General features: G+C 37.2%; 1 protein-coding gene across 1 annotated transcript in view; it reads left to right on the top strand.

The window, feature by feature from the left end:
- Positions 1 to 27,560, top strand: part of grk4 (G protein-coupled receptor kinase 4) — a 101,766-nt gene that overhangs the window by 33,238 nt on the left and 40,968 nt on the right. Inside the window, exons 2-5 of the mRNA XM_088911219.1 lie at positions 7,917 to 8,012; positions 24,287 to 24,399; positions 25,755 to 25,832; positions 26,586 to 26,686. Coding sequence (XP_088767345.1) covers positions 7,917 to 8,012; positions 24,287 to 24,399; positions 25,755 to 25,832; positions 26,586 to 26,686 — 388 coding nt within the window. The remainder of the gene's footprint in view (positions 1 to 7,916; positions 8,013 to 24,286; positions 24,400 to 25,754; positions 25,833 to 26,585; positions 26,687 to 27,560) is intronic.

The raw sequence follows: 27,560 nt of genomic DNA, 5'->3' as shown, positions 1-27,560 counted from the left end.
GCAGAGGGACAGATGTATTAAGATGCATCACAGAGACCACTAATACTAATACATTTTTTTTGTCCATGGGAAATGTTTACAGCATAACCAAAACTCCTTATGAATTTCTATAAAAATTATGTATGCATTCATTACTTAGAGCAAATGAGATTGCTTATTAAGCGTAACTAAATTGAGCATGTCGCTGTTCATAGTCATTGTAACCCAATTATAGTTTGTTTTACCCTTCTCGTAAAGCTGGTTGCTAGTTATTTCTAATAAGTACAGTATTTGTATTTTACTTTCTTTTGTGTGTTGAGTGCAATGCATATCTATTTCTGTTTTATTTTTTGGATTGAATATGATTTTTTTCCATCACATTATAACATCCACAGAAATTCAGTTGTGAAGTGATACCTAAGATGCTCCTCAAGTACTAATAGTCTGGATTTATATTGATAGAGAGACATCCAAACGCTCCATAAAACTTTAGTGCTTGTGTAACTTTAACTTATATGGGAACATAATCTCCTAGAAAATGTACTTTAAAAAGAAATGTGGTACAGGTATAGTGTAAAAAGAAATAAACATTGACCAAAGTCAAATCCTACTGCACCATATTGTAGTTTGCAGTTGTGTCCTGTCTTAATGCAATCTTGATACTACTGTAAAGAGAATTAATTGGAGGTCACAACAAATTGGTATGGTGTTAGAAATGCTTATTTTGAAGTTTCACCTTAGGTGATTCATCATGTAGGACTAAGTCTGAATGACCTAGTTTTTCAGGTTAATCACAGGAACAGCTGTTGTACTGTTCTTGGCTCACATGCTTTCCTGAAGTTCTCTTGTAAAAGGGGTGTTTAATTAAAAGAGTGGTGCATGTTAAGGTGTAGCCAGTCAGACAGTAATATCTATAGAGTAGTTTTTAGTAACTACTGTTTTCAATAAACTACATTGCACAGGTTTTATTGCTCTAGTGAGACTGTGCATCTCTCACTTTGTGGACTATCTTTAACTGCTTCTGAAGGGCATTTGACTCGCCTGGTTGTTTCATGGTGTTAACTAATCGAAGTTAGCTGTAATTATTTCACGTCTTGTGTGCCATTGGCAAGCTGCAGCACTGCCCTGCTCTAGTGCGAAATCGGCTATGAAGTGGTAAGGTCGTGGCTTCTACTTCTCCCATAATGCAGTCTGTCTTGAGCGTTCCAGATCAACAGATCCACAGTACGTGAGGCACGGTAGACAGCAATACATTTTTAGTAAAAATCAAGCAAGGTGCAGTGGACAGAGAGGCAGAGGGTGAAATTCAAACAGAATTTTTAAAAGTTACATGTTGCCGAGCCCACTTTGTGTGGATGGCTTACAGACCAGCTAAACTATTTTCCCAGTGAGATTTACAGCACTTAAAGGTTCAAAGGAATAAAATGAGGTAACACACTAAAGATAATGAATTAGACTTTTATTTGTCTGATTTCTGTAGGAGTTTCAACAGGGATTCCTAGGGTGTTATGATATTGCACATTTATAACTGCATTTGGGAGATCACCCTGATTTTATAACCTGGGGTGGCTGTGACCAGTGTAACATCAGAGGGTTTCTAAAATGTGGGGAAATTAAATGTGCAGCACAAGAGGCTTCAGAACTTTTTGTAGATTTGTTCTATGTAAATGTAAAAACAGTTGAGAATTAGTTGTTCTTGGATGCATTTGCTGCAGTTCAAGTTGTGAATAACCCAGCCAATATCTTACTTTATCTTTTATGATGTTGACGGGAATTAACCGGCTTTCTCCATTTTGGACATGTGTATTTTTCAGTACACAAAATACTTTAGTAAAACAAAACATTTATGTTAATGTCTGTATTTTAACCTAACTGTCGAAAATATATGTGCTTACCAATTTTGTCATCCTTTAAAGCGAGTAACACAGTAAAGAATGATGCCTTAAGACTTGAACAATAAATATTTCCAGATGCATATGTCACAGTAACAGAATTATGGGATTTGAGGCATTTGAAATGTTATTATTCAAATTTTAAAAAATTGTCAACACTTATTTTTAAATGGGAAGGTTTTCCAAATGTCAGACTGAGAGAGAATTTAGTTGATGTTAATGTTTGCCTTACACAAAAGGAATAAACCTGTGAAGAGTAACAGAAACTTAAAACGTGAACGTCACAGATTTTGTTGTTACTGTATTTAAACACATTAACATTAGCTTGACATTGGAACCCACGGAACTTATGAAGACCTTCATAAATGTTTGCATGTTTTCAAAAAGTAAAACCAGACCTGCATTATTATTCTCAATATTACAAAACAAGTATGAAACAATGACAAATGTGTAATAAAATCTGCTTCTGTGTTATTAATAGTTAATATATTATTCAAATAGAGTGGTGTAGGCTGATCTGATGTGAAGGTGGTGTTTGTTACATATCGTCTTTTGATTTGGCCTGTGGGCATTGTAGGTCATTTCGGGAACAAAAATGCCAATACTGTACACATCGCAACAGAAATCACAAATAGCACACTCTCCCACTTACAGACCTGCAGGTAGCAGGTTAAGCACTTGGTTTAATCTGTCTGTATGTTGTTTCATGTAAGAAAAAAAATTAAGTTGTGGACATTGTCACAGTGTTGGAAGTTATAAAGTTATAAAGATTGGCTGAAATATTTGCCAGAATGGTGAAGGGGGGTTTTCACAGTACAGTGCAGCTTTACTGAATACAATCATTTTGCTTCTGTATTTCATTAAAAGGTTTAATGCATTGCATTGAGATATTCATTTAACATAATCCATAGTAAAATCATGACCTTGAGCGATACCCAGACCATGTATGAGTTTGTGTTATTTCAAATGAAGTAAGGTTTTGGAATAAATGTATTTTTGCCTAGGATGGGGGAAGTGATTTGAACAGGGAGCTTGACTGCAGTGCGAACAATGAGGAAAAAATACAAGCAGGGCATCCTGACCTGGGTTGTTATACTCCTCTGTCACTTTGGTAACCAAGTGTCTGTTTTTTAGCTTATTTTTTTACCAGCCTTTTGTTAAAGTGTCTTGCTTCTGTTTGGGAATCGTATGAGGATGAGGGAGTATTTCTGTGACAAATAAAAGTTCTTTATCTTGTTTACAAGAGACAAAGTCCTTTGCTTGTAAGGTAGATGAAAAGGGATGTTTTCTTATCTTTTTATTAATCGCTTTTTTATGTAGTGTATTACAGCACTCTGGCAGTAACTGTCTTTAGGTGCCAATGTTTTAGATAGATAGATACTTGATTGATCCCGTGAGGGAAATTACAGTTCCTAAAAAAAGTAACACTGGTATTTCACTAATGTGAAATACCAGTGTTAAATTACCTTTAAGGTGGCAGACATGTGGGATTGTGTGAAACAACAAAACAGGAAAGAAAAGGTATTTCATGTTTTAGAATTTCAGAGAAATATAAAAAACATAATAAAAAGCTAGCGAAACAGAAATTTGAAGACAGGGTGGAAGGTTTTAAATCTGTGGGACATATCATACAGAAAGGTGAATGTATTTAAATATTAGGAACTGTTTTCTGTCTCGGGGTTCCTCATTGTAGAGAAATTCACACAGAGCTAAGGTTATTGTCTCCTTGACTGTTTAGTGGGTTATGTCATTTAAAATTAATGATTTTGTAATATTTCCTGTTGGCCCAAGCCTGTATTTAAAGTATGGATAAACAAAATTCCTTAAAGGCAGAGTGATTCCCAAGGGAAAGCTGCAAAGGCCTGGAACTGAAAAGTTTGCCTAAAAACACTAAAAACCTCATCTTAACCAAATTTTATTTTACTGGAAACAGTATTATGTGCTATTCAGTGACCAACTGGGGGAAAACCTGTAAGGGTGATGTTGATTGTACTGTATCGTGCTGACCAGTTTACAGCATTTTTTGTACAATCTATTGGGCAGACATTTTAAATTTAAACTGCTTTAAAAATTAAGCAACAAAAGCAGCAACGATTTACTTGATATATTGCCCAAGCTGGAATTCGAACATAAAAATGCATCCAACTCCTATTTAAATACCAGCTTAGAGAATAAGCAGAAGGCAAGAAACCATTTGTGTATGCACTTCCTTTTGAAATGAGGGCTGTATAAAAATGTGTAAGAGCTATAAATCACGTCACACAACATTACCTTTAATTATATCGGAACAAATTTTACAATGTCAGCTGAGTTTGAGATTGCATGGGTATTTTGGTTTCGAAGAGTTGTAAGCAAGGCATTTCTTAGTTTTTCGTTCTTGCCAATGGTCCATATGTTGCTTCACAATGGAGGCCAGCATTTTTGCTCTCCCTTAAATATTGGCTGCCCTTGGCAGTCTCCCCGTGTAACGGTTTGGATTGTAATAACTGAATTAAGGCAGAAACTCTTAGGGAATCCTGGTGAGAGCATATTCCCTCTCTGTCACAGTCTTTACAAGAATGGCGTTCTGGTTCGAGGAGCGGATGTTGATATCCGCTGCACATGATTAGCTGCTTAATTTACATTGTTTCATTCACAGAATGACATTTTCAGAGCAGGGAGCCAAATTGTGTTTTTCTCACCCTTTGCCAAGTGTTCCTGATATGTTCTATGTGAGCAAGACAACCAGAATGTTATGTGAAGCAGACGTTTCATCTTATGTCGAGCGGTTCTTGTTGTCTGTTATCCTCCCGTGTGCCTTCCTCTAGTCAGGACCTTCTGAAAACCTGTATCCTCGCTGCCTGTCCCGGCACAAAAATTTTCCAGGCATTGGAGTTCGTCATGAGTCAGGATTTAACACGATCACTCGCTGAAATTCTTTCCTGCTCAGCGGGCAGCCTGTAGTTTTTGTAGTAAGAGGAGAAGAAGTGTGCTGTAAATTAGAAAAAAGGATGGTGCTTATACTGTAACTTTCCCATACGGATAAAACCATTTCTTGTACTGTAAATGATAATAATGATGATAATTGTCACATTTTGATGCATTTCACAGAAACGCCTGTCAACTGCTTTTGACCTGACACTTAATGAATGTGTGCCCAAGGGTGTTTTTTAGAACTCTCCATGGAGATAATAGTAATAATTCCTTGCATTTATGCGGCACTTTTCATCCCAAAGGAACTTATAGTGTTTTGCTTACAGAGGAAGGGGAAACACTTCATCCTTCAGTGAAGTGCAGCTCCCACATGGATCATGTACAATAGCCCATATGCGCTGATCTTCCCAGCACAACAGATCAGGCGGAGAAGTGAAACAGAAGTGAAACGTCTGCATATTTGTCCTGGAAACCGCATGGTTAACACCGTGTTTATGAACAGTGTAAAGAACCACGACACGTATGAATGTGTATTGTGCAAATATGCACATTTATGAAATTATAAACCACTCCATTTATCAATTTATGAACCACGTCAAGTCACCATATCCTTGGTTTAATACCCATATGAAGGATGGCACTGGTGTCCCCAGTCACTGTACGGGGTGTCGGTATAAAAGTCCAGGTCAAGGCAGAAGAGAGCCCCCTACAGGTGCATTATCTCTTACCGCAGCAAGTTGGTTTTCCTTGGAGGTGTGTCAAATCTCAGTACTGACCGGATCTGAGGTCTCCGACTGGACCTAGTCTTGGTTAGCGGCTGTGGTCTGATGTAATCAGGCTAGAAGACAGGAAAGCTGCTGCCATAATTTGGCTTGACCAAAGAAAAAAATCAGCAATGATATGATCAAGTCATATGATGGAATGTACTCTCCTCCTGCTTATTTTATACGCTTGAATTGCTTGCATTTCCTATAAAAAGGGCCTTTCAGTGTTTGAGATTCGGAGATAGTGTGTTCAAATGACCAAACGTTTATCTAGCTTCTCTACTTCTTAGAAGAAGAGTGGGACATGAATATTACACATTGTAATAAAGGCCACTATTGTCATACCAGTTTAATTGATTCGTATGAAATGTTTGTTGTATGTATGTATTTATAACTTTTTTACATGGGTATCATCATCATCGGGAAATGCCTATCAAAGATTTAGCTACTGTAACTTAAACCTTTGGCTGCTTGAGCTTGGTGGCCAAAACTTCGATACACTCTTATGCCCCCTTTAAAAAGTGCAAGTAAAAAAGGTAAAAGAAAAATGACGCACAGAGATGATGACTTTGGGACACATTATAAGAGAAATTTTGCATTTTGATTAACATGCACGAAGAGGGAGAATGCTGTTATACTATACCTGACCTGCTCTAAAAGTAATTGTAGTTACAATTATCTTCTTCCTTTCTTTCTTGAAGTTGAATTTTGTAGATGAAGAAATTAAAAAAAATATATTTTTAAAGGTTGTATTTTAGTGTTGTTTATATGGAATATCATAGCCTCCTTCTTACAATAAAGCCGAGCATATTTTAGTAAATCTGGGCTTGAGTTAGAGCGCAGAGTTAATTTTCTACAGTAACATCAAATTCTCCTCTTAGGATGTGGGCAAATTAGTAAAGATAAAATGGATTGCCAAATATATTTGGTTCTTCCACAAATGTAATTTATACACTTTAATTTTGAATTCCTCTTCCCAGAAAGAGAATAAGCTTGTAGTGGTCTGAATGAAGGAGTTTTGGACAGCTGTATGATTTTGGAATTACCTTATTGAAAGAGCTATTTTCTTGACAGATTCTTTAGCAATGAGACCAGACTTCTCTATAAGCCTAAATATAATTTTTCAGTATGGTGCAAAATCACACTTTCAAGAAAAGTCAAATGCACCAAAAGGTAATTCAGGCACATCATTAAGATGTGGTAAAATTGATAGAATCACTTTGATTAAACCATAATTCCTTTTTTTTTCCATATGGGGTTTTCAAAACGGTTCTCACATTTCTTAAACAAAACATCAGTTTATTAGGAAGGAACATAATGTAATGTCTCTTATGAACCCTCCCATGTTATCTTTACAACTTTCCATTACATGTACTTTACTTAGTGCCGCTGTGTGACCCCTAGAAGTGATAGCTAAAACCATGCAGCTGTTTTCACTGACTGGGAAAATGGAATTAGCTGTTTAATGATTCTCAATTTAATGATAAATAAGTGGAAGTAAATTTAGAATTTGTATAGAATTATCAAACTCTTAAAAGTTCAAATGGTTTTCATACTTCCAAACACACATTCTGTATTTAAAAAAAATTGAATAGCCAGTTATTCACCAGTTGTATATATTCAGTTCTCAGCTATGAGCCCTGCAACTACAGTGCACACCGAGACAATGAAGAAGCCTCGACTGACTCCTCCTTTGAGCCACACCTCTTCGAGACATTTGTATTTTAAAATGTGACAGGTTATGCAGTCCTGTACAAGAGGGCTGGACTGAGAACACCTTAACATTGCAGGTCGCCATGGCTGTTGCAGGGTGTGCTGTTTTGCCAGTTGCCGAGAGTCCTTTGGGGAGCTAATTCAACTCTAGCCTTGGTAGTGTCCAACCACATGGAGGGATCCCTGTCCCTGCTAATGATATGACACAGTCTATGATATATGACATATATGTCATATATCATAATATATATCTCATATATCAAGCATTATATGTTGTATACATCATATATATGATATATGATAGGAACAAGTAAGGGTTTATTCCATGCCGAAAAGAGAAGAAAAGTGTCACACCTGAAGAAGGCTCCACAGCCAAAACATGTTCTTTTCTTTTCAGCATGGCATAAACCTTTACTTGTTCCTTTGCATGTAAGCTGACGCAGCTATCTACATGATATATGATATATCATATCATATCATATATGATACAGCCTCAAACCCAGTGTCTGGATCACAGAGCTCAGGCTAAGGCTTAGACGAGCATCTTTCACTTTTGAGCCTGTCGACTTGCTATTTCTTATAAGTGGTTAATGGCTACTCTTGTGAGATTGAGGCCTGGTTTCGCTTTGACTGAGCTTTTCATCTTCCCTTGCAGGTGGTGGTGGGAAGAGGAATGGCCGAAGTAAAAAGTGGAAGGAGATGTTGAAGCTGCCGCATATCAGTCTTTGCGAGGAACTGAGGCGAACAATAGGTAGGTGCTAAAAAAAACATTTAAGGGTCACTCAAGCCTACGCAAAAGGACAACTCACTGTGAGTCACTCAGATGTCTGCCTTCCTCCATTTTTTATGTCCAGACACAAAAAAAAGACAGCAGTAGAGTGCTTTAAGATCTCAGCGGCCTGATAAAACTGGTTTATTTTTCATTTTAAAAAATCAAGCCCCAGCTGTAAACCAGGTGATTAGAATTTAGATTTTTTTTAATTAGTAGTGAAAACCAAAGTTGCCCCAACAAAACTGACACATAACACTCAGAAAAATCAAAGTAAACCCAAATAAAATCTGTTCTTCAGTGAACCCTTCAGTTATTTAGGTGTTTTTGTTATTTCAGTGAACCTTTCAGTTATTTTTTGTTACTTCAAAGGTATTTTTGTACCTTTGCTGGGTATGCTGAGTGATATTGGGCGTCCCATTATTATCTTTTTCTGTCTAAATGTTTTTCTTCACTGTGTTTTTTTAGATACATTTGAAAGTAGTGCTCATATTTTTGCCTCTTGGGAATTGCTGATGGGGCTAGGCACACTAGCCCTTGTAGTAGGATGGGGGAATGAGGACTGTCCAAACCGTTTTTCATAATGAACTTTACGGTGAAAAACGTGCCCCTAGTTGTAATAGAAAAATATAATTATTCTTTTCTTTTGATCTTCTGTGTTCAGGACTTAACAAGATTTAGTTCTTTCAGCCTGTCAGAGTTGAACATTTTTTAAGTCAAAGAATGTACCCTTTTTTTTTAAAAGCTCCTTATAAAAGATTACTTCTCAAACTTCAGCTGGTAGGAATTCAGGGAAACAGGTTTAGGAGGAGAATTAATTAAAATATAACAAACAGAGTATAGATAAAAGCTAAATGCTCAAATTGGGGTGATATGGTTAATGAAGTGCAACAGGGATCTGTATTAGATACCACTGTTCTTCTGCATGTACATCAATGATCTAATGTATGTTCTTGTATAACTAACTGTTAAAATCTTCCAATGTGTTCCAGTGACACTAAATTAGAAGGATTGGCAAATACTGGAGGTAAAGTAAATCAGATTTTTTTAAAAATGTATATAAAATTTTGATACAATTCATGACTGGATAAAATCCAGGTTATGTTTAATGTAGGACACAGGGAGAACATACAAACTCCATGCAGATAGCACCCCAGGTCCAGAATTGAACCCGAGCCCCAGGTCTGCGAGGAAGCAATGCTAACCACTTTCACCCTCATAAATTCTTATTCTGTGTAATATTAATCCCTGATGGTGTTTATTGGGTCACAAATTTAAAATGGAAAATAAATTAATGTGTGACAAAATGATAACCAGTACCCAAACTTCAGAGCAGTGAGTTCAGTCAGATACTGTAGGATGAAAACAAGGAACATCTGTAACTCCTGAAGACAACAGAATCCCAGCAATTAATTGTTAAGCTGGAACTAAAGAGGGGCTGGAATAAGGAACAGGTGTGGGGAATAGGACAGAACGAGGAAGGGCTGGAGCGCTCTTAAGAGAAGGAGTAACGATCGTGACAGAGAGAAGCCTGGGGTCAGAGTACAGGGTCAGCCATTGTACAGCGCCCCTGGAGCAGTTGGGGTTAAGGGCCTTGCTCAGGGGCCCAACGGAGTAGGATTCCTCTGCCGGCCACAGCATTTGAACCGGCAACCTTCCAGCTACAGGCGCAGATCCTTAGCCACAGAGCCACCACTCTGCCCCAATTTAGGAATATACAATATACATAGGAACCTGAGCTGGACTACTCAGGTTGAGAGTGTTTGTTCCAAAGTTCAGCAGCATCTGTATTTTTTATGAAGATTAAGAGTGACTGAAGTTGGACAGGAAATAATGCTCCAGGCTGTAATGCAGAGCATTATTAGAAATGGTATAACAGTGTGGTTTGGTAATTTATTGGTCCAATTAAGAGAAAAAATCACCCTTCTTTTCCTGACAGCAATGAAGGTTATGGGAGTGAATCAGCACTCCTCCTTACACACATTTTTTAACAATACATGATTAGTCAGATGGAAAAAATTGGATCCTTTTAATCTCCTTAATTCTGATTATCAACTTCTTCCTTCTGGTAAACGTTTTGGGGTTCCCAAAAGTAGATCAAATAGATACTAATATTTGTTTTTTCTCTTACCTGTTAAAGCAGTTAAATTGGTCAGTATAAACCATTTATGCTGTAACGAACTGTGTGTTTCAAAGCCATGACTTTTTTTTGGAATCAGATATGCATGTGTAATAGCGGTTGATGTATTTATGATGGATGCAGATGATTAGAAGCAATGCGTGTCTATAAAATATTTCCCCCGGGGGAGAATAAAGTTTATCTTACTTGTTTGCCTTGCATTCCCCACAAACACTGTGTTTTTGTGATGAAAAAGTAGAAGTCAGGCATTGTCCTCTAATACAGAGATCAATATTTAATTTAATAATTGTCAGAATAAGGAAGGTGGTTTCCTTAAAAAAAGTCATATAAATACAGCATTTCAAAACAAATGGTTAATTAAAGAAATGTCTTTTTAAAAGGCTTTGCACTGTATTCCCTTCTGCTGCAACACTTTGGTTTTATCGTTTGCCTAGTCTTTTTCTGCAGCCAGGAACACCACAACTGAAATAATCAACGAGCCTGCTGTCAACTACTGTACGTTGCCTGCTGAAAATGCATGAAAGAGTTTAAATCTCAAACAACTTTGAGAAACTTTGAGAAGCTGGTTTCATGCCTTAAAAAGACACCGTCCTTTGGATGAGACATAAAACCGAGGTCCTGACTTTCTGCGTCATTAAAAATCCCAGGGCATTTCTCGAGAAGAGTAGGGGTGTTATTCCGGCGTGCTGGGCAAATTTCCCATTGGCCTTTACCAATCATGGCCTCCTGATAACCCCCATCTATGAACTGGCTTCATCACACTGTTCTCCTCCCCACTGATAGCTGGTGTGTAGTGAGCGTTCTGGCGCACTATGACTGCCGTCGCATCATCCAGGTGGATGCTGCACATTGGTGGTGGTGGAGGGGAGTCCCCATTACCTGTAAAGCGCTTTGAGTGGAGTGTCCAGAAAAGCACTATATAAGTGTAAGCAATTATTATTAATTATTAAAAAAAGGTGTTTTAACTCTTCAGTGGTAGAGCAGACAATGCCCTGATGTGAAACCAACTGATGTTCAAACATTTGTAATAGTTCTGTTTAATGCATTTTATTTTATTTTCATGTAGTAATATGAAGCATTGGTCTACAGTATAGTTGTTATTATCATGGTCCATTTCATGAGCTGAGGTAGTTAACTAAATTAAAAATATGCCTTTTAAACACATAAGTGAGACATGTATTTATATGGTACATTTAACTATTGACAACTGAAGTGAGGCTTGAACTATCGTAAAGGTCCCTCCACAGAACACATGATTGTTCAGCACATGTTTGTACAGTATATAAGAGCCATCTCTGCCTGCCTATTAAAGACCCCTTGAAAAAAAAGGCAATCATTCAAATGGGTCTATCCTGCAGAGTACGCTCACAGAATAACAAATAGTTGAAAGCTAGCTCCTGTACTCGCACTTAAGTCCTGAGTAGCTGTTATTATCAAAAAGTTAAATTCTTATACTCTGGAAGATACCACTGAGCATAGCTGAAACTGTGATAATTGCCTGGGATTGAACTAAAAGGTGCTTACTTAAGTCATTGTAAGATGGTTAAACAAGAGTATAGTTCTAAAGGTTTTTATAGAAAGAAAAATGAAAAATGTTTAGGACTTTTATCTATTTTTTATTTCAATAAGAGATCATTTGTTCACCTTTCATTGCTGACACATTTCAGCGTTTCAGTGACTCAATGGAAAATGTAAATGTTTCTGAAAACCAATAAGGAACAAAGTTATATTGTAAATTGAATTGTAATTGTAAAAGGCTCTTGGCCACTCTTTGAATATATCTCTAACAAGCCACAATGAGAAAAATGCAGGTCTTGAAACAGTATACAAACATACATACATATAGATGTGGACTATAGTATTTTAAAAAGGGATGTTCTCTGGTGCTCTATTCATATTGGTGTCTAATAAAACCTTTTTATTATTACTGTTGTTTTCCTACATACTCATAGTATGAGCAAGTAAATGTTTTTTTTTTAATTTTCATGACTGCACATTTTTAAACAATTCTATTTTTATGATGATGTTATATGAAGCACAAAACTTTGCCTGGAGCGACACACCTGTGTTCATATTAGATAACAGGAGGGAATTTCTGGAAATTGCCCATGTAGGTTGGCCAGAGAACAGAAGCGGCCCCCTGAACACTGTTCACACGTGGTAAGACACTCTAGGGGCAATACCAGAGTTGGTTTACTTATTTAAGAAGCGTGTGTGAGCAGGGCCTAACATGGAGAGTCCTCTCACATACCGTTTAAATTAGATTTCAGTCAGGATTCTCACTTCCTGGGCTTGTCTCTATTATTGCCCATCATTACAAATCTGTATTCTTTTGGATTCTATTGGGACCACCCGACTGGTTTATGTCCTGAGGTAGATTTGAGGTCCAGTCTCCAAAAGTGACTGAGAAGATGTTCGTGGAGTCACCTAAGGATTTGAGGTGTATTTAAAATGCATGAAACGCTTTGTGCATGCTGCATTTCCCACTGAAAGCTTTTGGAATATTCTTATCTGAGCACATATAACTTTTTTACGCTTGATCTGGATACAATTATGACCAGCAGAAAAGATTGTAAAACTGTCACAAATTGTTTAGTTTTGACAGTGGATGTCCAAATGTTTTGCCAGAAATCTAATCAAATATTGTAAACAAGTAGTCCTGTGTTTTACAAAAATCTAAAATACTGTATTGTTCAATGTATTCATGTGTTCAAGCAGGAACATTATCCCAGCACAGTGTTTCAACATTATGCCAGCTGACTGACTTGCCTTTTGGTTTCCTCCCAAACGATAATCTGCAGAACGCCAAAAAAAAGAGAATAATGAGAAAATATCCATTTTGTCCTGCATGGCCCCCATAAAAACCTGGAACTTAGCATCAATTTGTGTGTGTATGTGTGCGCACACACAATCTTTCTGAGAGAAAAACTCTGCCAGACGGTAGTGTTTTTGGAATCTTATGTATGAAGCCTGGAGAGAATATCCCAGGAGGAAAACTTCCAGGATAATATGAGCCCTGTGCTGCACTAAAGCATACCTGCAGTCTGAAAAATAAGACTGAGTAATATTTCAAACTTGTAGTGACATAGTTGGTGCCATATTTCATCAAGGTAGTGGAAAATATTTTTAAAAAATGTTGGCTCAGTGTTCCACCCTGTCTTTAATTCCAAACGGTTTGGTTTTCTTAAATGAGCTGTGCATAGACAGTAACAACATGGAGCCCCACCACATAGAGAGGCACATGGGTTTGCTCGTTGTTACAATTGGAAATTTAATGACGAAATGGGATTCCAAACTAACTGAAATGGAGACTTAAAATGTCTCTGCTTTGCATTCAGAATTCTTCATTAGATAAAATAAGCAATCTTTTTAAGTTGAAGAAGAGACATTATGAAACTTGTGGTATCACTGTCATTTGGTTTCATTTTTTGATAAGATTTTATCACTCTGCTGACTGATGTTATGTATTAGGGCAATCGTGAATGAACACAAACTCAACAAATGCTTTAAATTTGCGGTGGGGTGCCACAGTGGTAGAGCAGGCTGAGAGAAGATTAAAAACACACTTTGCCCTGCACCTATCTCGAGAGATCCATGGCCAGCCCGTGCCTTTAAGCGCAGCAGGCTCACTGGTGTGCGGGATTTAAATTTTAAATGGATCGCTGCTATTTGGAAAGTGGAAAGTTGAGATTTGCAGGGATTTTCTGTAAAGCCACACTCTAAATCAGGAATGTAGCGCATCCTGAGCCTGGTGACGCACAGGCGCTTGTCGTTCATTATCAAGGACATTCTCTTCTCCCTGTGGATGGGAAGCTGGAGATGGTGCAGCAGTCACGATACAGAAAACCTTCCTGTGCCAGTATTCCGATGGGTCAAGTCAAACACGGAGACACAAAGTCTGTACGGCACTCTTAGAATGCCTTAAGAAGATAGATGGTACAGATTTTTCACCACTGTTATTTAACTGCTATCCAGAAAAGTGCTATATGAAGTTCATGTAAGCAATTTTATTTTTATTATTATTATTATTATTATTATTATTAAAGTGACTACTCATTCCTGGATAGCAGTTTAGATTTTTTTAATATTGCAAGCACCCTTTCTGTTCTTCTATCATCTGCAAGTGCAACAGGTTTAGTCCTTGAATTTGCACTCAGCCTTTACTCTTTTTTTTCCCTATTACACAAACTTTTTGCGTTCATTTGATCCTCTGTGGGAACATTCATTTTTATCTCTCGTGTCTGTCGGTGAAGCCAATATTTTCTTGTGCGTTCCTAAAAAATACAGTAAGTGGATAGAACATACAAAATGCTTGCCAGCAAATATATCACCCTGCTGACATACCCAACTGGCAACCCACTGAAGCTCAGCAGGTGTGAGCCTGGCCAGTACCTGGACGGGAGACCTCCTGAGAAAGCTAAGGTTGCTTCTGCAAGAGGTTCAAGTTCAAGTTTATTGTCATTATACTCATATACAGGTATATGGTATAACGAAATGCTATTTAGCTAGCTCTCGGACATAAGTAGTACAAAGAGAAAAAAAACCAACAACAATACAATTGTATAACAAAAGAAAGACAGAGACAACAGGCAGTGTGCAAAAAAACAACAACAGGCAATGTGCAAAAACAACAAAAGGCAATGTGCAAAACAACAAAAAGGTAACAGGTTATGTGCAAAAACAAGCATCAACAGAATGAAATAAAGGGATAGAAATTATGGGGAGTGAGCTTTTGACATGTATGGTAGAGGTAGATTTTCAATGTGTGTTTGGGTTTTTGGTAAGAAAGAAGACACTGTGAGGTTTAGATCATAGGTGAAAGGTGAGGTGAGAGTGAGAGAGGCTGGGAGTTTAATAGTTTGATAGTGCGGGGGTAAAAACTATCTCTGAGTCTGGTAGTCTGGGCCCGAATGCTCCGGTACCGTTTTCCAGATGGTAGCAGATCATAAAGTCTGTAGCTGGGGTGTGTGGGGTCTGGAGGGGGCACTCACTCTGCTGTTTATGTGGGTACTAATGATGGGGGCACTATACTGTAAAAAGGTGTCGTCCTTGGGCTGATGCATAAAAAAAATTGTTATGCTTTTATAGCGCTTTTCTGGACACTCCACTCATAGCCCTTCACAGGTAATGGGGACTTCCCTCCACCATCACCAATGTGTAGCCCCTACCTGGGTATTAAATCCAGTTAATTGATGTTGATTATTAGTAAGGCCATGACAGGTAAATGTGAGGGGGAAATTTGGCCAGGACACAAGGGTTACACCCCTCCTCTTTTCAAGAAACGTCTTGGGATTTTTGAATGACCACAGAGAGTCAGAACCTCGTTTTTTACAGCTGCCTTTTGACTGCCAATAACATGCAATAAATAAACATTACAATTAACACATAAACGTATTGTATGTTTACCAAGGCTCGCACCATCCCTGTATTATTGCAATTGAATGGCAGCTGTCTTCAAGGTTTGACGTCTGTACAATGTTCTGACATGGAGCTCATTTTATTCATTCATTTCGTTCATCCATTAAGTTGTAAATATGGGGTCAAATTGCATATTTTACATTTCAAACTTGAAGCTCCCATGGAGAGTTAAGTTATCCCAACAACTTGTATTCTACAGCATATCAAGATATATGGTGCTGTATATTTAAATTCTTATGAGCTTAATGAGTAAATTAATTATGAACTGCCAACCAGTTGACTAATGTGAGTATGATATTGTTGTGGCTGGTGGTGCTAGCTAAATGTTTGCATTTCCCAGCAGGATTACTTTATTGAAAACAATGGGTATTGTCTCAGTGTTTACACAGCTGTCAAACAGGCCTTGAGGCAGGTAAACATGACGCAAGATACAGATCATCAAGGGAGTGGTACTAATAGACATCTTGGGTCAAACTAATTCACTGTACTCCACATATTGTTACAGCAAAGCTAAAGCCATGGGATACAATATCCTGTTACAGGTGGACACTAGATATCAGTCCCTTATTTTTGAGTTTTAGTATTCATTTAAAGATGGTTATTTTATGTACTTTGGGGTAAAGAAACTTTGGAACCTCTAAACTTTTAACTCAACTTCCTCTGTAAATCAAGCCAGAAGCTGTATCACCCTGCAATTGGCAACCCCCTGAAGCTCAGCAGGTGTGTGCCTGGTCAGTACCTGGATGGGAGGCCTCCTGGGAAAACCTAAGGTTGCTGCTGGAAGAGGTGTTAGTGGGAACAATAGGGCACGCTCACCCTGTGGTCTGTGTGGGTCCTGATGCCCCAGTATGGGAGGGGGGGGGTCCCCATTACTAGTAAAGCGCTTTGAGTGGAGTGTCCGGAAAAGCGCTATATAAGTGTGAGGAATTATTATTGTCAAATTAGTAGTATTAGTAGTATTTTACAACTTAATTTGTATTATTTTTTCCTTCCATTCACAAGCCCACCAATAAAAACAAGTTACAAAGATTTCTAAAATATTCTTGTGTTTCTCATATTCAATTCTCATATATGGACTTTTATATTTGCAGAGTAGAAAAACTTTGTCTTGGAGATTGGTTTAGATTTGTCTTTTGTTGATGTGCTGCATGTAATTGCAAGACATCTTTAGACTATAATTTCTGAACCTGTTCCCTTTGTACCTCTTTTATATTTAGGCCAGCCCTCCTATTGCCTTATCCTTCCCTCTCTGACTTGCGGAGTGTTCTGGTTTAAAGCCCCTCCGAAGCAGGGGCAGACTTAAAACATTCGGAACCCTGTTAATATCGGAAGTTTTTACCGTTTGCTGTCGCCTCGTATGGTGGTATACAGTCTTTTCTCTCCTTTCCTTTTTTTTCCCTTTTGATTTATACTGCCTGGTGCTATACAGTTTGTTCCAAGTGTTCATGGGAATTTCTATAACCTGTTGACGCCATTTAGTTTTTGTTACATGTAAATTAGTGACAGCACCAAGGCCTCAAGAGCCTGAACGTGTTGTTCGTAATCCCTTCAATTTACGTGGCCCGTTCTTTTAATATCTTGGTGAGAATTCTGTTTGAATTATAGCCATTGTCCTTTAATAATTAGTGTAATCCACCACATACCATCCAATCTCATCACCAGAAGTACTATTTAATGCAGGTTTTGATATTCTGTTGAGTGGTTAATGGTGATATTTCTGTAGCTTGTAGAGTGGTTTAGTTGTATTATACTTTCTAAGCAACAATTTTTCAGTTTTGTACAAATAGGAGGTATCATTAATTTATGAGAACAAGGTAACTAAAACACTGTAAAACACATTATGATAGCTTGCTTTCTATGTAGCAAAGTTTGTGACCCATACCAACACATTAAAATAAAAATTGCAAGTATTGTATAGTATGTGGCGCTATACTAGTTTGTGGAGCTTCATCCACTGAACTGAATAGTTGCAGTATTCTACATTTAGAACTGAAATGTTTTACTAAACCTTTTTCAGAACTGAATAACTGAATGTACAGTATGAATGTGTTTTCAGCATTTTAGACTGAAAAAAACATTACAATGAACTGTATACATTTTATAGGACTAATATTCCTTCTATGTACAAGTACAAATATTACAAGTTATAAAGAAGAGGAAGCCATTTGGTCCGTCCAGCATTGATTGCTGCTGACCAGATAATCCATCTTAATTCATCCAGAAATTTCTTGGAAGAACCCTGGTCGTCTGTCAGCTTTGACAACATGGCTGGGTTGTTCCACGCTCCCACAGCCCTCTGTGTATAAGAAGTGCTTCTTGTTTTTGGTTGCACTTTTGTCCTCCAAATCATGCTTCTTTGTTGATACTGTACAGATTCACTGAGTTGACTTTGTAAGTGCCTTTGAGGATTTTGAATACTTGAATGAGGTCCCTTCATAATCTCAGTGAAGGACATTTCCTTAGCCAAGGATTGTATCTCTAAAGTGTAAAGTATAACGTGGTGATCAGAACTGAGCGCACTAATGTAAATGAGGTTTTGGTTGTACAACTAGTGAACAAATTTAACATGACTTAAGTCAAATGCTAAGTTTTCAACTTTTTATTCTAACATGTCTGCTCTCCCATATTTTCTAAAATATGTCAAGTATGTGTCAGTTTAAACACTTGAACATTTTTAGATCTATCTCACCATTTTTAGACCATTACTAGCATCTTCAAATGTGTCTCATTTTGTACATGTAGTTTGTGTTTGCTAGTTGCATGTGATACTCCATATTTGTCTACATCAAATTCATTTCTAAGTGAAATTACATTTCTTTTGCACATTCTACAGTGTTTGCTAATCCAACCTAGTTTGGCATCATCTGTAAACCCTAGTTATAGTATTCACTCCTTTTATTTACTCTCCGTTTTCTTTTACCCAGGTCTTAATTCAAACATTAACAATACATTGAGTGCTTTCTATCTGCAATTTGAGAGAAAAATTATCTTTTCTCATCTATGTTGACTATCTCCAAGAATCTTATTTCCATATTTATGATTCTGTAGTTCTAATTAATGTTTCTATAATCTTATATATAACTTTATTTATATATCTTATATATAATATAAGATATATAATTTTATATATATAACTATATATAATATATATATAATCTTATATATAACAGTCATTACAGACTTATTGGTCTGAATGTCTGGGATCAGTTTCATCAGCAAACCTGTTACATTAGTAATTTTCTACTCAGTGGGCATTACCTGTGTCTTGAGTGAATATTTGAAGAGCTTTGTTAATGGTATCCGAGTAGCATTTCTTGTTTCTTTTATGTACAATTGGTGGAATAGCATCAGAGCCCTGAGATTCGTTTCTGAAATGCTTTTAGTATCTGTATGGACTTCTGTGCTAATAATGTTTAATAAAGGGCTTTGTGTTTGCTCAGCCCGAGGCATGTTGTATATTCATTCTTGGTAAACGCCAAGTGATATTGATTTAATACACAGTCCTTTCCATGTATTGATCTAAACATTACCCATTTTATCTTCAAAACACTTTACCTTGTCTTTTAATATTATTTTGCTGTGTAATACTGTAAAAAATCTTTTGTTTTTGCCTCCGTTGCAATATTCCTTTCTACTGTATTTCTGTCTTATCTGTAATTATCTTGGTCTTGTTCTTTTTATACAGTTTATAATGAACTTGGTTTCATCTTAGTCCTGTTCTTTTTATACATTTTTATACATTTTATAAAGTACCTTATTTCTCCTTATCTTATTCTTAAATGAATTACTGAGCCATTTTGGTCACAATTTTCTCGTCTTTGGTTTATTACCCCTGGGATAAATCTGTTCTTTGCTTAAATTTTTGTTGATTTACACAACTCTTAGATGTGGTGGTCAGTGGATTAATACTAGTGTTAGCACTAGTACAAGTATAATTTTTAGGTTTTCTGTTAGCCCACGTACCAGGAAAAGACAATACTTCTCATCTTTTGTGTGAGGAAAAATTGTAGGTGGGTGGGGTGATGTGTAGTTATGAACAGTCTCTTATTTAAAGTCAAATCATATTGTTATTGTCATCACTGTGCCAGAGGGGTGGCGTATGGAGAATATTTTATAAGTCTTTTCAAGTATTCAACACTTCTAGGAACTGTACGAGTTGCTAAACTGGTTCAATTAAGTCAATAATTAGTGGAATTTGGGCAGATAAGTACTGAGCTGTATTATGTAGACATAGCATTTCACCAGGACAAGGACAGTACACACTTGCTCTACCACGTTAATGGGAATACAGAAAAAAGTGACATTTTTCCCATAGTAGGTTTGTGGTTATGCTAAAAATATTTTCCTTTTATTTACTGTTTCCTTTAAGGCCCACTTGATTCAATAAGCTACATAATATTGATGTGTTTGTGTCCAGTGTGTTTTGTGCTTGTGTGTCTTATTTTTATGTCTGTATTGCTTATTTTTATACAGCAGGCCACTATATTAATAGATGTTTCATGGGTTTAAATTATTGCTAAAACAAACTCCTGTAAGGATCAAGCAATACTTTCAAGAAATAAAAAGAAAATGAACTGTCGGCTCTTATGGTAGGTGCCTGTCCCTGATGAAATAGTGTTGATTAAGGGAACATATTTTATATGTTATTTTATATTTTAAATGCATTATGTATAGTTTCTTTATTCATGAGTATTAGGTAACACTTTAGAAAATAATACCATTACAATAATTTCACTCTTTTTTTCAGATAGTTAAAAGGTGAAAAAACTCTTTTTGATCTAAACAAACAATTAAATAAACCGACAAGCACAAATTTCTAAAAAGAGTATTGTTTTCAGGAACTCTCTTGGGGTCGCCCAGGTGTGCAGTTCATTGGTTACATGCTAAAATGGTCTTGCGTTGCACAGATTTCCCTAATCACTTTTTCCCCTGCTTGAGAAGCTGTGGCATACACAGGTTTCACAAAGGCACAAAATGATTGTTGGTAATTGAGTGGCAAAGTTCTTGAAGCCATTTACACTTTTACACATTTACAGGACAAGGGATATGGGAATGGTTCTTTTTTCCTTGCCTGTTGTTTTGCTTTCCGTGTCCCAACTCCCCCTGATGTTATTGGCCTCTCTTTTTTTAAACCTGATCAGTGGTGGGATGGTGGCGAACCTCTTGCGCATATCGAAGTTGGTGTTGCTGGAATCCAGGATTTTTGTTTGCCTAAACCTTGAGACAAATGCATTTCTCAGAATGTGACTGTGTGCTTTCGCATGTGGGCATCACGTGTCCCAAATTTTTTCCTTGTGAATGTTGTCTTGTGTGTGTGCTGTCTGGGGGGGGAGGCTCATATGTCTTGTTTTGTAAATGCATGTACAGATTTGTTTCAAAACATAATTATCATTTTGCTGCTGTTATAAATGATAACAGTATTTGTGTACATTTTCATGTTTCTGTGTCAAACTCTATCATTTCTGTTGACTGATTTTGTCTTATGGAAAAGCCTAAATATTGTACCTTCAGACCAAAGCTCAGAGGTTGAAAATGACGGATAAACTAACAACACAGCGAACAAGGCCAGCAAGTCCCCAGTCTAACTATTTGGTGCAACATAGCAGTACTATCTGCTGGCTGTTGGGGAGATCAGGAGACTTCTAGAATCCCACCAATAGTATTGATTACCGTTTTAAATATCTGGGTCACTTCGTCGTGTTATTTTATTGCTGTTACGTGACAACTGGTGATACTCTGGAACAGAGTACCTCTGTAGTAGGTTCTGGCATTGAATGTTTTTAACCCCCTGTGCACCTGTAGCTAAATGGAGTGAGCTTTGCAGATCAAAAGGATGCCTATACACATGCCAGTTCCTCTGATTCAGGAGCATAGCTTTGGGGGACAGCATGATTGGTGAATGAGTGAACCGCATCTGAATACCTTGTGAGCAGTATAGCTGGTGTTATTTGGTGTGTTTATGCTAAATGTACAGTATGTCATACATCACACTTCTCTTCAGGGATTTTGAATTTTGTTCACAGCTGGTGTTATTTTTTATTCTGGGGAATCCCTTTTATAGCTGGGCGACGTTTATTTGTGTAATAAAACAAAGGCTTTTAAAGAAAGCCACAAATGTATTAAATTACATTGAAGTACAAACATGGGAGTCTTGTTTTACAATACTCTAAATGCATTTTTACAAGTCTACTTTTTTATAATTTAGACTTTTTATTTGTAAATGATGTACAATTGATGCATTACACCACCGATCCTAAAAGAAGCCTTCAACAAGTTTAATTTGTGTTGTAGATCCAGCTTTCAAATCTTCAACGGCTTACCTGTAAAAGATCAATAACATTAGTCATAAATATAACTGTTCTGATATGACACAGGTAAATATGAATGCGCCAAATATAAATGGGACACCCTATATAATATATAATTGGACACCCTGTATAATTGTGCTTTACTCCTAAAGGGGATGAGGGAAACCAGTTCAGCACAGATGATCCTTCCTCACTGCTGTGCTGCACCAATTTAATTTTACGATATTTCACAATGCACATCTGACAGTTTTACTTGCGTGTTAGCTGGTTGCCCTGTTCTTTTATAGTGCGTCTCATCCGGGAATAATAAGTTTGAACTCATGAAACTGGGTGGATTCGAACACAAGTACTGTGAGAGCGCATGTGAAAACCACAACTCGAGCTTTGCTGGCTTTAATGCAGGGGCCACAACAATTTCCCAAAATAAACCTGCTGCACATTTGGACGCGATATGACTCACTTGTGCATATTGCAAAACTGAGAAGCTGTTACTTAATGCAGTAGAACACTCTGAGGCATAATTCCAAGGTCAGGTGTCAAGGTTTGTGAGTTCATGTACCCAGATGTGTCTGTGCTTGTTTGGGTCAGAAACATAAAAATATATATGTAGGCTTGTGATATGTTCAGCAGAACTTAAGTTTTCTGTACCTGTAAGCAATGTACAGAATGTACATTGCAATACGTGTAATATAATTCTGTGTCATGAACTTTACCCATGTAGCTTAGAAAGCAACTTGATAAGGAACAATTAATGGGACACGTTTATTTAAATATAGGAGCAATTTGACAGTTGTTTGGCAGGTAGAAATTCCTTATATCTTTTACTGATAATTTCCCCTCTGAGTCAACTGTGGCAGTTAGACTTATTTTTGAGTTTCTTATTGTCATCTTTTGTGTTTTCATTTCTTTTCATTTTCCTTTGCAAAATGCTAAAATGGTTAAGCCTGAATCTTCTGTCAAGCTGTATTTCATGCCTGCATAATATATTTCCCTAGATGCAGCAATATGTAGTATCTCTTTTAATACCATTTAATCAATTGTTTGTACTTCTGCGATGGCAGGAAATTAAGACATAACACCAAGTCTCCTAGTTCTCCCCTAGACATTTAAACTACTGTAGTACTTGCCTTTTATGATTTGAATGGTTTGCGTACAGAAGGCTTTGGTAGTGCAAGCATGCATGCATTGTGGTTACACTATATAGCACTTGAATGAAATGTTTTCTATGTAAAGTGAAGACATTTGCCTGTGCTCAGATCTGCCTTCCGCATGAAGACAGCTTCATGACTCTTGAGGTGAGGCCTCACATCTGTTTGGGGATTGTTGATTGAAACTCATTTCATACGTCACCCAAGCTGGACTGAAATTCCAAGACTCTCAAGCGTGTTAGGAAAAACAAACTTCTGCTATGATACCATAACAGTTTAAAACAGCTATTCTTCTCGAACTGGTTTAGCTACAATGACATCAGTGTTTCTCTCACTAGTTCTGGTTTGAAGAGCAGCTTTGTTTTCCTGCTGTAATACAATTACGTTCATCCATAATTCAAATCTCTTGATTTAGATTTGCAGTAAGGACAAATGAGTCTTAACAAATTAGTGATAGAGTGCGTCTAGCATAATAAAAAGGGGAGGAAATTAAACGCAAAAAGATATTGCAGAACTTTTGCTGTTTAAAAATCTAATATTTCACAACAAAATGTTACATTTCTTGATGAACATTTTATTTCCCATTGTAAAAATTCAAAATACCCTTGATTACAACCAGTGGATGTGTAACACATGAAGTACTTGTAAGGTTAATGGATGAACCAGAAAATATGGCACATTTCAGTAATGTTGGGAGATTATTAGCCTGGAGAAGAGTGGTTCAGAGTGTTAAATATTCGTAAACTGTCTATGAGGAAACCTGCAGAAGTATAACAGTTTAGAGTGAGAATCCACTTTTCTAATAACCCCCTTTAAACAGTGAAAAAGAAAGACATATCAAATATGGATGAAGAAACCAGCGTCAAATGCTGTTTTTCAATTTGCTTTCATTTAATGTTCGGGACGTGTTTGAAAGAAACACCCAGTGTAGATTTTGATACTTAATCAATCTTCTTTTGCAAAATAAATGAATAATTACATGTTTTGAAAGCTATCTCTCTCCCATTCAGAAGTTAAATTTAAAATAACTAGTTAAAAGAGCTTAAAAACTTATTTCCTTTAAGTTTTACTGTATTTTTCCCCAGGAGAGAACTACAGTATAACAACAACAAAGAAATGAAAGAATGCTTTTTTCATGTGATTGGATGCTATGTTTTTACAAGGTTTTTGGAAGGTGATATGTTTTTGCAAGGTTTAATGATTTCTCGTTCTTAGTTTTTATCTTTTGCTTTCGATCTCCAGAGAGGGATTATTCCAGCCTTTGTGAAAAGCAGCCGATTGGAAGACTTCTCTTTCGACAGTTCTGTGATACCAGGCCAGAGTTGAAACGGTGCATTGAGTTCTTAGACGCTGTGGTAAGTGTTTTTCCTTTGACCTCACTGAAATGTTTCCTGTATCACATAGCTGTGTTAATAGCTTGGTAGATGGCTGATGCTGTGTATGGCCTGGGATGTCTTGAGTATAAATCTCTCCTGGGGCCACAGGCCTGGACTTTCATCCTGAACCATGCCACAGAAAGGCATGGAGCGTCGGCATATTTTATTCAGCACATTCAAACTGTACAGCGTTGGTCAGCTTTTATAAGTGTTGTTAGTAGTAGTTTGAAAAATAAAAACCTCAGTCATAAAAAACACAAAACTAAAGAAACCAGTGTGGTGAAAATGGGATTTTTTGTATGTTTTTCTGTAACTGAATAGTTCTGTGAGGAAACCGATTTACCAAAAGATGTAGCTGATCTAAAGAATAAACAAGCTGTGTCTTGCTGCACACAGTTTATATTATCACACATAAAGAGGAAAGCTCATTTTATATTACTTATTTTTGACCGTTTATTTGGAATATTACAATTCAAACAGCACTTAAAACTGGCATACAGTTGTTTTGCTAAATGTGGCTATATTTTAATGTACCGTCATCAAGGGCTCTTCAATGAAAGGACATGCTGATGGTCTTTCAGTATTCACCTCATCTATGATGAAACTTAATGATCTGAGATTTATTCACTCCAAAAGCCAATGGAGTAAGAGCATTCAGTGTTCTGCGCCCGCATTGTCTTGTGGTGAATTGTATCATATTCCCACAGTCCTCCTTGCTTTTGCTGTGTCTGGGATTGTGTTTTGTAATTTTGCCATAAATTTAATCACAACTGTTTTGATAACGTTCCGCTTTTGACCTGGGTCATTAATCAGCCAAGTTTATTGTTATTAGTAAGATCAAAATTCCAGAGAAACCCTTTATGTGTCAATGTAAAAAAGCTGCTTCTTGGTTTCTCTATTCTGGTTGTATCCTATTTTCCATTTTCCCCTATGAACCGCCTCAAAATAGGAATCTTACCTGTTTTTTAAATTCACACTGCTCCAAAAGTTATTTTCCCACCTAGTGACTTCTTTGACAGTACCGAATCAGTGTCAAATATTGACACATGTCTTAATATTTTATGAAAATAAAAAAAGGATCTGAGATTCTAGTAGATTCAAGTGCATAAAAGAAAATAATGAAGTAAACAAAGGTTATCTTGATTGATCGCTTACTGTTTTGTGATTGTTTTTCTCAGCTGCCTTTCTTATACATTGAGACCATGGGAGTACCACACAGTATGTTGTGTAAGATCTGGCTGTTGAGCATGTACTGTACCTCACTATTAATCCATTAACACAGGGCTGTGGTTATTTTCAGAATGATGTTAACATGAGATATCTGTCTTCAACAGGTGGGGTATGAAGTGACACCAGATGAGAAGCGGAGAGACTGTGGGTTGATTATTTTAGACACGTACTTTAATAATGGGGTAAATACGACTTTGCTCTTACTCTCCAAATATTTCTGATAAACCTTCTTAACCTGAAAGCATGGGTGCTGAAGCACCGCTGTTGCTTTGCTTTTTTGGTATGCAAACCCCAGACGATCACAATACCAAAGATGGTTCTGGGGAGCTATTTCGCTTTTGTTTTACATGGTAAAGCAACAGAACAAAGCTTAGCACTACAACTTGCTACCAGTTAACTGGGTTATTGTTAAGATATCGAGGATAAACTTGATTAACTTCACAGAAATGCTCTGACATTTGTCCTACATGGAATTGTCCCAGGACGCATTTATTAAACAATTAATTTAACTTGAGTATGTTTCTCAAGACTAATGAAATTCGATGATTTATGTGTGTTTATCTATAGGCTCTATCATGTAAAAATGAAAATTCAATAATGCCGCTACACAATTTGATGCACAAGGTTGTGACAGACCTGTGACATCATTTAGTTTTTCCAAACGCCCTTACATAAATCTCTGTATTTAAAAAAAAATGCTTCCTCAAGCTGGTCAGTCTGCAGTGTTTTAATAAACTGCTGATAATATAATGAGAAATGACATGGTTACTGAACCGATTTTGGAAACATGAGAAATGATTCATACCCAGGCTGTCAGAGATTAAAAGTTCAGGCCGTATTTTTGTCAGCCCTGATGTACTTTCAGCACTCAAGGGTTATCTGTAGTATAAATGAGAACCAAGCTTATTTTTTTTCTTTCTTTCCTGTATTTTTAGTCAGCAGCCCATTTACCAGAAATACCTCAGGAAGTTGTACGAGAATGCCGTGAGAAACTGGACCAGAGTCCCTGTAAAGAACTCTTTAAAGAGTGCACTAGGTAGGTTGCGCTTTTGCTGTCGAGTTCTAGGCCTCTGTGTCAACCAGTTGTGGTAAAGGTGTCAAGGTTTGCTCTTCTCTCTGAGGTAGGACAAAAATAATGGATTGGTCAAAGTCATGTGTGAGCTCAGGATACAATTAAAAGTTATTTGCTTGTCTGTAAGAATGCATTGTAAAGAGTTGGATCATGAAGCTGTAGAGAAACTGAGTAAGATCCCTGTCTGAAAAGCTCACTTTTCTGGAAAATGTGCTTTTCCAAGTCCCGTAGAAATCCCCCTTCCCCACCCGACACATACACAATGCCCTCACTTCCGTTGAGATAACGGTATCCTTGGGTGCAGACGTGCATGTTTTCAGCAGAGTCAGTACTGTAGTGCAGGAAGTGTGACACGGCTTTGGCTGCATTCAGAGCTACAGAGCCGCCACAGACGCTTTATACACGTCCCAAGTTTAGACTTGCTATTTCCTTTTTCGTCACTGTTGCATATGTGGGTTCGTCAGCCTTGGGAGAACAGTGTTCTTTCATTAACACTAGTGCATTGCAGACATTCTGTAGTGTAACTCCCTTTTGCAAGCTGTTGCAGACAGCATAAAAATATGCATGCAGAATACAGCATGCTAGGTCCAGAAAAAAAAGGTCCAGGCCTGAACCAAGAACTCTCTTCCTATGCCTGCAGTCTCGGTTGTTAGGGTAGCAGAGCTGAGTCTTGGCATTACAATTTAGGGGAAAATATGCTGATGAACAAAAGTTTAAATATATTTTATGGCAGTCCAGAGTAAAGTGTATGCTTTTGGTCATAAATATTTTTACTTACATACGTGACTTCTTTATGCAAAGACCAATTACAGAACTACAAAAAAGATTATTCAGATCT

The sequence above is a fragment of the Atractosteus spatula genome, chromosome 1 (genome assembly GCF_055471065.1).
Source record: "Atractosteus spatula isolate fAtrSpa1 chromosome 1, fAtrSpa1.hap1, whole genome shotgun sequence".
Classification (NCBI taxonomy): Eukaryota; Metazoa; Chordata; class Actinopteri; order Semionotiformes; family Lepisosteidae; genus Atractosteus; species Atractosteus spatula.
This window is presented reverse-complemented; position numbering and strand designations above follow the sequence as displayed.